This window comes from Mastomys coucha, unplaced genomic scaffold (genome assembly GCF_008632895.1).
Source record: "Mastomys coucha isolate ucsf_1 unplaced genomic scaffold, UCSF_Mcou_1 pScaffold13, whole genome shotgun sequence".
Classification (NCBI taxonomy): Eukaryota; Metazoa; Chordata; class Mammalia; order Rodentia; family Muridae; genus Mastomys; species Mastomys coucha.
The window spans coordinates 33,383,439-33,394,836 of record NW_022196895.1 but is presented as its reverse complement, the minus strand read 5'-3'; the positions used below and the strand labels follow the sequence as shown (position 1 = coordinate 33,394,836).

General features: G+C 38.7%; 1 protein-coding gene across 1 annotated transcript in view; it reads right to left on the bottom strand.

Annotated features, from left to right (window-relative positions):
- The window catches only part of LOC116087040 (protocadherin beta-6-like), an 18,222-nt gene extending 6,882 nt beyond the window's left edge, over positions 1-11,340 (bottom strand). The window contains exon 1 of the mRNA XM_031365450.1: positions 4,782-11,340. Within this exon, the coding sequence (XP_031221310.1) occupies positions 4,782-7,037 (2,256 nt within the window). The 5' untranslated portion in view covers positions 7,038-11,340. The remainder of the gene's footprint in view (positions 1-4,781) is intronic.
- Positions 11,341-11,398: the final 58 nt, after the last annotated feature.

Here is an 11,398-nt window from a genome sequence, read left to right as displayed (position 1 = left end):
ACTGGGAATGGAGAAATTTACATGTAAATAAAGAAAATATCTAAAATAAAAAAAAATAAAAAAATAAAAAATAAATAAAAAAAAATAAAAAAAAATAAAAAGATTGATATTCAGTTTTCTTGTGTTGTATTTGTCTATTTTTGTCACAACAGGGCTACTGCCATCCTCATGAGTTGATAAGTAGTTTCTATCCCTTCATTTTATGAAAAAATTAAGTATTGGTATTAATTCTTCAATATTTGGAGAGTTTGTATGTGAAGTTATCTTGTTCTTGGGCATTGTGAAAAAGTTTGACTACTAACAATAATTCATTACAGGTCTATTCTCACTTTCTATTTCTTCTTTAGTCAATTTTAGCAGTATGTGTTTCTAGGAATATTCTTTTAGTTAATCTTGATTTTATAACTAGTTTCTGTGAAGTGTATGAGGATTCTTTTATAATCTCTCTATTCTATGTAGATTACAATGCCCCTCTATTATTCCACATTTTGGTCATTTGAATATTCTTTTTATCCTGGACTAACCTGGGTAAATTTGCCAGTTTTCTTGATTGTGGCAGTATCCTAGTCTTTGCTTCAGTTGATTTGCACTTCTGCTGTTTTTCATTTTCCAATTCATTGATTCCATCCACTCTGATATTGTTTTGCCATTGGTGCTTACAATGCTCTCATTATTCAAATGTTTTCTTTTTTCTTTTATTTGAGACTGGTTCAATATAACCCATCTGGCTTTATATCCACCAAAAAGATAGGTCTTGCCTTAAAGTAGAAGTGTGACTATACTGGCTGGTTTTGTCTGTCAACTTGACACAAGCTGGAGTTATCACAGAGAAAGGAGGCTCCCTTGAGGAAATGCCTTCATGAGATCCAGCTGTAAGGTACGTTCTCAATTAATGATCAAGGGTGGGAAAGTCCATTGTGGGTGGTGCATTCTCTGGACTGGTAATCATGGGTTCTATAAGAAATCAAGCTGAGCAAGCCAGTAAGTAACATCCCTCCATGGCCTCTGCATCAACACCTGCTTCCTGACCTGCTTGAGTTCCAGTCCTGACTTCCTTTGGTGATGAACTACAACGTGGAAGTGCAAGCTGAATAAACCCTTTCCTCCCCAACTTGCTTCTTGGTCATGATGTTTGTGCAGGAATAGAAACCCTGACTAAGACATGACTTACTGATTCTGAGATTTTTTTAAATGTGTCATTTTCTGCTATAGTTTTCTTCTAAGAATAACTTTAATTGTACGTCATACATTTTGGTATGTTGTATTTTCACATTTTAATCATTTCAGGGGATTTATTATGTCTCTTGTGACTTCTTATATGCCTTATTGACTGCTTAGAAATACATTTATTTCCACACATTTGTGAATTTTCTGAATTTCCAACTTAATTCCATTTTTTTCATTCAGTCTTGGACCTACCCCATGGAATGGATGGTCCCTACATGTTTATTTATGCTGAATCTTATCTCCTTATTAAGTACCTCTGTACATACCCTGGAACCACATACAAATGTGTGCCTCATTAAAGATGTAGGTGGTTTTCTTACTCCAGTAAAACTAATTAATCAAAATTGAATATTCTTTGTGTCGAGTTTTGTTTAATTTGTTGTGATGTGTGATCTCAATTGTTAACTTGATAAGATCTGGAGTCACCTGGGACACGCGTCTCTGGGCATGTCTTTAGGAAGCCATCTTGATTAGATTAATTGAGGTGGGAAGGCCTGCCCACTGTGAGTGGCACTATTCCTTTGACCAGGATCCTTGACTATATAAAAATGAAAAACTGTGGCAAACACAAACATTCATTGTTCTCTGCTTCCTGACTATAAATGAAATGTGACCAGCTACTCCAAGCTCCAGGATTTCCTCGCCATGACTGATTTTAGCCTTGAAGTGTGAGCTGAAATAAATCCTTCATTCCTTAAATTGCTTTGGTGAGAGTATTTTATCACAGTAACAGAATAAACAGCAAAGACACTTACTTTGAGGTATTATATTTAGGTACATGTATGTTTGGTTTGTATTTTTCTCAATAGATTCTCCCTTTTATCTATAATGGCCCTCTTTAACACTGTTTTAATAATCTTAAAAGTTAACTTTATGATTGATTTTGCTATTCTCTAACTTTCTTTCATTTTCTGTCTGTATGGTATCTTTTTCATCCTTTGACTTTCAACACTGTGTCTTTGAATAATTATGAATATATGTTCATGCATATGTAATTCATAAGAATAAACTTTGTATCATTCAGCCCAAATGAGAAGAAAGGCTATAGATACACAGAAGTAAAATTTTGCCAGACATTGATAATTTGCCCTGTACTAAGATTCACAAAGATTAGCATATTAGTCTTAATAACTAGAGAAAGTACTAGGAAATTAACCACCCATAGAAAGATTCTTGTTTTGTGGTATTGGAGATAGAACCTAAGGCCATAAGCATGCTAAAAAAAAGTGTTCAACAACAGATTCCCAGTCCCAGTCTGTGGCAGTTTGAAGGAGAATGGTCCCCATAGGTTCACATATTTGAATGTTTGGTCCCAGTTGGTGGACCATTTGGGAAGGATTAGGTGTAGTCTTGTTGGAGCTGGCGTGTCAGTAGGGGGAGAGCTCTCAGGTTTCAAAAGTCCATGCCATTCATTCTCATCTAGCTTCTTGCTCCTGAGTCAGTGTGTAAGCTTTCAGGTACCTCTCCAGCACCATTCCTGCCTTGACAACCATATTCCCTGCTATGAGTCATCGACTCTCACCCTCTAAAACTGTAAGGCTCCAGGAAACTCCTTATTTTGATAGAGTATTTCTTGATAGAAAGTTTTCTTTTTGCTTTGTTCATAGTGTTTATCACAGCAGTAGAAAACTAAGACATATTTCATTCAAACAGGCCATATTATTTGGAGTTGTGGTTCCTAATAGCTTTAATACTAAATTGTAATCAATTTAACCTTTCTCAGTGTTATTGTTCTGTAATTCTAATTTTATACAGGTTTTTTTTTGTTTTATTTTTATTTTTATTTTGAGACAGGGTTTCTCTATGTAGCCCTGACTGTTCTGGAACTCACTCTGTAGACCAGGCTGGCTTCGAACTCAGAGATCTGCCTGCCTTTTAAAGGCATGTGCCATTACTGCCTGGCTATTTTGTACAGTTTTGAATTACAACAATGGAGGGAGAATATGGATCAAAGTTTTTATCTAAGCAAGATTCTGAGTAATCCTGAATCATGTCTGAAGGAACCTTGAAGGGGGCTAAAAAAAAAAATTTCCTTCTAAATCACCATATATATGGGAAATGGGAATTAGTAAGCAAAAGTGTTTAACAGAACACTGGATTTACTGTAGTACTTTAACAAATTACCCCATAGGTTTTTACAACAACTCAAAGTTTACAAACGAAATTGGCATCTAACTATAGATCTCACCAAATAATATGAAAAAAACTGTTCAAATAGTTTAAAATATCATGTTGAATTTATTCCTGTTATTTGAATATGCTTTTAAAAATCCTGAAGACTAAAAGTATAAAAGTAACCCAATAGATTTATCAATGTTTTACCTTCATTCTATATTAAAAATGAAATCTTGAGTATTAATTCCTTCTGGGTGGGGTGGTGCATGCCTTTAACCCCCATACTCAGAAGGCAGAAGAAGCAAGTGGGTCTCTGTGAGGCCAATTCAGTCTACATAGTGAGTTCCAGTACAGCCAGGGCTAGTAAGAGACCCCTTGTCTCAAAAATGTTAATAACAAGTGTCAATAAAGAGACAGGTTAAGTCTGTTGTTTCTAAAAGAGTCCAAACTGCTATATTTATTAAAGAAAACATCTGTAGTTAACACTTTACTTAACTGTTGAGGAAACAGTTTAAGGTTATTATAATGGATGAGTAAAGAAAATGAATTTATTTGTAAAGTTCAGTTTGTTTTGTTATTTTGTTTGTGTGTGTGTGTGTGTGTGTGTGTGTGTGTGCATGTTGAAAGACAGAGACTCATATAACTCAGATGAGCTTAAACTTGCTCTGTGATGCTGGTATTCAAACATAGGATGTGCATACTAAGCAAACACTGTAACAACTGAACTACGCCTTGCCACATTGTAATTTTACTAATTTATACCACATTGTAATTTTACTAATAAATTAAGAAGAATGAAACTAAGTTGTTTGCAGGAAAGTGAATGGAACAATAGCCACACACAATGACAATAGAAGAAAAATTTCACTTCTAGGTGATATTTAGAGACATTGTGAAACTACAGGGCGAGGCTGATGGTAGAAATGATTATGAGCGAGGTACACTATCTACATGTATGAGAACATCGCAATAAATCTACCACATTGTATAGTTAGTATATATCCTAAGAAAATCAAAGAAAAAAACTGTTACAAATACATTTTGAAAATGTTTGGCATTCTACATTGCTTGTCAAATACACTACAATAAATGAGAGTTTGAAACTTTCAGTTAACACTAGCTAAGATTTTACTTCCTGCTGAGTGGCAGAAAATATAGGCTAAGATTACATTAATAAGACAGGAGGCAGTTGAAGCATTAATTGATTATGTATAAAAGTAAAAGCATATAGAAATAAAACCTAATCTTAAGGAAATATTACTAATTACCAGAAAAAATACCAACATCCAAGCAACTACTGCTTATCCTTCTTTTAACGACACCTAAGACGTTCTGTAATTTTAACTGTTCAACATGTAATTGTCTGGAATCAGACTATTGGGAATGCTGGGCTTCAGGAACTTAAAATCTGTTGTCCCAGATTCCCCCATCAGACACACCTCATATTGGTAGCTCTGGGACAGGGTCCCCATACCGCTGACGTCCACCAGGTGACCAGGAAAGTGTCCCTCAGGCACAGAGCAGCCTCCCAGAGAGGCCGCCCTGGCCCTCCTGCACAGCCTCACCCCCACAAACAGCAGCACAGACAGGAGGAAGAGCGAAGACACAGATGCCAAGGCGATGACAAGATACAGCGTGAGATTATCTTCGTCGCGTGTAGGATCCAGCGCCACCTCGGGAAGAGGTAGGTAGGGCTGAGAGAAGCCATCCACCAGCAGCACCTGTAGTGTAACACTGGCAGAGCGCGGAGGATCACCATTGTCCTTGACCAGCAGCAGCAGCCTGTGCTTGGGCACATCGCGCTCGCTCAGCAGCCTGGTGGTGCGCACCTCGCCATTGTGCGCCCACACGCTGAACAGCCCTGGCTCCGTGGCCTTGAGCAACTGGAATGACAGCCAGGCGTTCTGGCCAGAGTCAGAGTCCACTGCCACCACCTTGGTGACCAGGTAGCCAGGCTCCGCAGCCCTAGGTAGCAGCTCTGTGCAGGGTGCAGAGGCGTTCTGCATCGGGTAGAGCACGAAGGGCGCATTGTCATTGTCGTCCAGCACCACCAAGTGCACCAGAGCCTGGCTGCTGAGAGCAGGTGAGCCTCCGTCTGTGACGCCCACGTGGAACTCGAAGGCCTGCAGGGTTTCATAGTCCAGAGCCCTGAGTGCGAACAGCTGCCCGTTGTCTGCATTGATGGAGATGAGCGAAGCGAGGGCCAGTCGAGGGTCCTGGGGCGGCAGCAGCGAGTAGGTGATGTGGGCATTGGAGCCTGAGTCTGAGTCTGTGGCACTGATGGTGCCTATGTGCAGGCCTGGGCTGTTGTTCTCGCGGACAAACAGGGTGTAGGAGGTTTGGGTGAAGACGGGGGCGTTGTCGTTGATGTCAGACACCTGCACTGTTATAGTGTGCTGGGTTGTGAGCCTGGGTGTGCCCATGTCGGAGACAGTGATGGTTATGTTGTATTCAGCTTTGCTCTCTCTGTCCAGTGGCCTCTCTGTTGCTAAAGTATAATAATTCTCAAATGTGGACTTTAAAAGAAATGGAAGTTCGTTCTGAATAGAGCACACCATCCTTCCATTGTCCCCAGAATCCGGGTCAAAAACACCAAAAACAGCAACTACAGACTCCGGGGAGTTTTCGGGGATAGGGCTTGAGAGCGTGGAGATGGTCAGCTCTGGGGCATGATCATTCACATCCAACACCTGCACAGCCACAGTACATTTTCCTGAAAGGCCCCCTCCATCCGTGGCTGCGATTTCCATAGTATAGAATGGAGTTACCTCAAAATCCAACTTTTTGCTTAGACGGATTTCTCCTGTGATTTCGTCTATTACAAATGGTTGAGAGTCTCCATCACCTTGAAACACAGAGTAGGCTATATTTCCATATATTCCAGCATCTAAATCCCTGGCAAAGACTGTGACAAGTAAGGCATCAAGGGGGATATTCTCTGGAACCTGCACCTCATAGAGAGATTGAACAAACTGGGGAGCATTATCGTTGATGTCCACGATTTCAATATGAACCATTGTCATCCCAGACCTGCGTGGAGTACCCCCATCCAGAGCAGTGAGGATTAAAGTGAGCTCAGGCTGCTCCTCCCTGTCCAGGGCTCTGTCCAGCACCAGCTCTGGGTATTTCCTGCCATCTGAGCGACTGTGAGTAACGACATGGAAATGGAGGTTGGGACTGACTGTGTAGTTCTGAACAGCGTTGCTCCCTATGTCAGAGTCCTGCGCTGCCTTCAGAGGAAACATGGCCCCTGGCTGGGCGCTCTCGGGGATTGTTAGGAGCATTTCCGTGTCAAGGAACTCTGGAGAGTGGTCATTTATATCTGTGAGCTGCAGTTCAGTTTGAAAGAACTGCACAGGGTTTTTCAGTATGATCTGGAAGTACAGCACACAGGGTTCTGCCGCCCCGCACAACACCTCACGGTCTAATTTTTCCTTCAAGAACAGGTTTCCTGTCTCTACATCCAGCTGTAAGAGGTCTTTGTTTCCTCTGTGATGGATTTGTGCCCCTCTAGCTGCCAGTTCCCCAACCCTGACCCCCAGATCTTTTGCTAGGTTTGCCACCAAGTAGCCACTCTCTGTTTCTTCTGGCATGGAATATTTAATTGCCTCGGAACCAGACACCCACAAAAACAACAGCATAGTAAGAAAAACAACTTGCCTTGGCTGTGACGTTTTTGCTAGTGCTGTCTCCATTGTTCACACTGGATCCAGATCTCTGCAGTGTCTTTAAAGTGTTAGAATCCACACAAGTGTTATAATGAAATAGCAGAACTAAATTTTACTCTCTGGCTTCCTGTTAGAGCTCTGCCTTCTCTGGAGATCGCTTCCTTAGATCCAAAGTGAACACTACCTTCTTTTAGGGAGTGATGTAAGTTCTGATTCTCAGTAATGGCTTCCAGGGCATCTGCAGAGCCCATTATTCATACGCTTAGCCTGCAGCGCCACCAAGCGTCCTTATTCACTATTGCATATACTCTTTTCCATTGTGTTTCTTTTTTGCTCCCTTGTTAAAATCCATGTATTTCACTTTTTAGTTTGTTTTAACAGCAGGTATTCAAAGTTTAGAGACCTGCCTGAAAAAAATACTAAAACAGCCTATTTGGGCGTTCCACTTAAAAAGAACATACAAACGTTTCAAAGTTATTGTGACTGTTACCTTAAATTGGTCTATTAATTCTTCTGACTTTTGAAAAAATAACAAAACTATTTTTGTTACTTTAAAGTATAAATTTACTCTGTAACATGTGTGGGTCTAACTGACAAATTTATTCATCTTCATCAACAACCATTAGTAACAGGTCAATGCTGATGGTCTAAGCCACTTATAATAAAATGTGAATTGCACAAAATGTTATGTGATTTACAACAAAAGCATAGATGTTCTCGTCTGCTTGTTACAGGAAAGAGGATGAAAAGGAGTTGTTTCTTCGAAGTTGGTTCCTCAGTGGAAATGAGAAAGGACTTTAAAACATTCTGAGATATTAAGAGTTCTTGGTCTGTAATATGTGCACTGAGCATAGCTAATGAACTGTCCTGGGCTTGTTTTCTGTCTTGATTATTTTGGTGAGATAAGTCTCAGGTTTATATTTCTTTCAAAAGATTTGTTTGTTTTTGTTTGTTTGAGACAGGATTTTTTTCTATAGCTGTAGATGTCCTGGAACTCACTATGTAGACCAGGCTGGCCTCAAACTCAAATAATAATAATAATAATAATAATAATAATAATAATAATAATAATAATCTGCCCATCTTTGATGCTAAGTACAGGGGGTAAAGACATGTATCACACATCCAACCAGAAGATCTCTTATGATGCTAGAGCTGGAACTATTCATGAATCAGATTGCTGAGAGAAGAATATCAGTACAACTAGGATGACCATTGATCTCTAGAGCTCTTGGCTGCATGGGGAGATGGGAGTCAAGCTTTGATTGAATAAAGTGCCTTGTTATCAAGATCACATCTGGTAGTCCATGTTCCCATCTTCTTGTTCTCTGTGTTCTGATACACATACAGTCAGTGTCTCTGTGGGTTCCTCTGTCTCATTATGTTGGCTTTTGATGTTCTTCCAGTTTTCTTGTGTCAGTTTTGGCCAGATCCACAAGAAACTGAAATTCATTCAGATCCCCTTTTGTGAATTTTACCTATTTGCTTTTCAGTCTGTTCCTTTGTAAAAGCCACAGTACTTGCATTGTGTCTCCTTACTTTGAGGCACCTTTCGGTCTTCTCCATGTTTTTAGTTTGTTGCACTATTTCAGCATCTGATTTGAGGTGCAAAGCATCGCATTGGGCGTGGCACATGTGTGCAGGTTCTTGGTGCCTTTGAACTAGCTGCCGTTTGTTTTCTTGAATAGATAATTCTTACCCATTTAGCGCTTTCTTTAAATCAGCCAGAAAATGAGTTTTATACAGTTTGGTGCAGCAGCTTCCTATTGTGAGCAGAACTAGGGCTTCTTTTCTAGACACATAATGAAGAGACTCTCAGGAATATTGACCCTACAAACAGGACGAGTCACGGTAGTGTTCAGTTTCAGGATAGATATAAAAAGAGACACAGAATGGTTTACATCTAAGGAACCAGGAGCCATCCTTCCTACAAAACATGTCTCTTTAGCCTCTGAAGAAGTGCTTGACTCTGTTTGAGGGTTGAATCCCCTGTCATTTTACTCTGATGAAGACCCCTGACAAGAAATGTGTCCATGTAGCCTGTTCCTTGTTTGACAGGAAGAATGTCTGATGACTTCAGCAGCATGTACAGGTGTTGACTCTGCACCTGCCCAAGGCGAATCTGTGCAACACCCATGCTTTCCACTGGCCTATAAGGTGACTCTGTGACTGCCACACATCAGGTTACTTTTCTACCTAATGAATTACACAAAACTCATTTCTTTTGGTGCTGATTAAAATTACTTAATGCTCTGTTGGAAAACATTCTTGAAGGGTGTATGCACTGGTAATGTAATTCTACTTTTAAAATAACTGACAAGACTTTGAAGACATTGTCTTTAGTTTCAGTGTTTAAAGACAGCTGTCTATTTTGTAGAATCACTTTTAAATCAATTTTGTCATATTCATGTGGTTGCTTTAAGATTATTTTCCTGTTTGACTTGGTATCTAACAACTTTCCTGTGACAGACCTGCTTGCTTTATCCTTTGTTTATTCTGACTGTTTCACTAAGCTTCTCAAATCATGTAGAAATTTTTACCAGTTTAGTATTTGTTGCTCATTGTCCTTTTTTTTTATATTCTCTTGTCCCTTCTAGGATTAGAGTTGTGGGGTTACAGTTAGAAGACTTCATTATATCCCAAATATTATCAATGTTCTTTTCTATATTCTAATCATATTTTCTTTCTATTTCTATTTGGATAGTTCATCTGGAGTCATTTTGCATCCACTTTTCCTGAAGTTTTATAGCTATTGCATTAAACAACTTAACTCTATGTCGTTTTCCCAGCTGCAGAATCTACAGTTTGAGATTTCAATTTGATGGTAAAATTTCCTTTTATCTATTTATACACTTTCTTATTTTAACATATTAGCCATACATTAAAGACTATTTGACATTTTAATTTCTAATATCTGGATTTTTGGCCATATGTTTTTAATTTTGTTTTTGATTTTGGATTTTTGTTTTGTGGACATATGCCTTAAAATTTCTAGAGAATTTTGTGTAATTGTATGAAAGCTATCTAGGACCATGATGCTATTGTCTTTCTCTAAGAGAGAAAAATAGCTTGAAAATATTTTAAAATAAATATTAGTGTTATAAAGAAGATTTTAAATGGCTCTTTTTTTCTGTCAAAAATGTTTGATGGCGTTTCAGAGTCAGAACAATATAAGTCTACTTATAAATTACATGACAGCTTCACTAGGCTTGCTGAACGTGACAAGCACACAATTATTATTCAGACATGTGTGATACTGCTCTGGGGTATTCATGCTCAAAACGATATATACTTCATACAAATAAAACTTTCCTAATATAAAAACTAAGGTAATAATAACTGAAGGCTACATTAGGCAACAAACGTGAAATTAAACACCAAAAATTAATTTTAATGATCAAAAAAACTTCCCATCACTATCAAGTATTATAAAGTAAAAACCTGAGATTAGCCAATCATCAGTATCAAACAAAAGAGCCTAATGTCAGAAGGAATTTCCTCTTCTGAAAGGCAGATGAAACAGAGAGATCCCAAGAACATACAGTCTGTTCATCTGTTCATCATGCTTAGACTTCCACCCACGTGGTAAAGGAAGGAAGGAGAAAGTTGACACCTTCAAGAGCCTTCAACTAACTTACAGGAAGTTGGTTTATAATTCTGCTTCTGATTTTACTTTTTAAAAGGATTGTGTCAAACCAGTAGTTTAACAGACTGGCTTCACACACAAAAAAGATCAAACATATAATATCTTCTCCTTAATTTTTATTGTAGAATAATTATTTGAGAAGTTCAATATTACTACTTATGGCATGCCTTTGAACAAATGCACACAATAATCTTTTGGATACACAGTGCTCACATCAGAACAGGGCACAACTTCTGTGCCCTGATGTTTTCATGAAGCATCTGTTTACATACAATTTAGGAGAAAGAAGTGTGCTATATTTTACAGCTTTCAGATTGCTTAACCCAAAAAGGTCAAGAACTCAATGAACTCCAAACAATGTAGCCTAAAAATACATAAAGTTATATAGTAAAGATATGTGCCACACACACACACACACACACACACACACACACACACACATAATTTTAGTTTTTCTTAAGTGCATTGAAAAGTTCCATACTGTTGTAAAGACATTCATTTCAATAACTGTTAAGATAATAATCGCTCAGACCTACCTAAATATAGAGAAAATGAATATATAATAGGTACACCTATAAAATCCTAAGAAAATTAGTGTTAATAAGAATGTAACAAGTAGCCAGGCAGTGGTGGTGCACACCTTTGATCCCAGCACTTGGGAGGCAGAGGCAGGCGGTTTTCTGAGTTCCAGGCCAGCCTGGTCTACAGAGTGAGTTCCAGGACAGCCAGGGCTACACAGAGA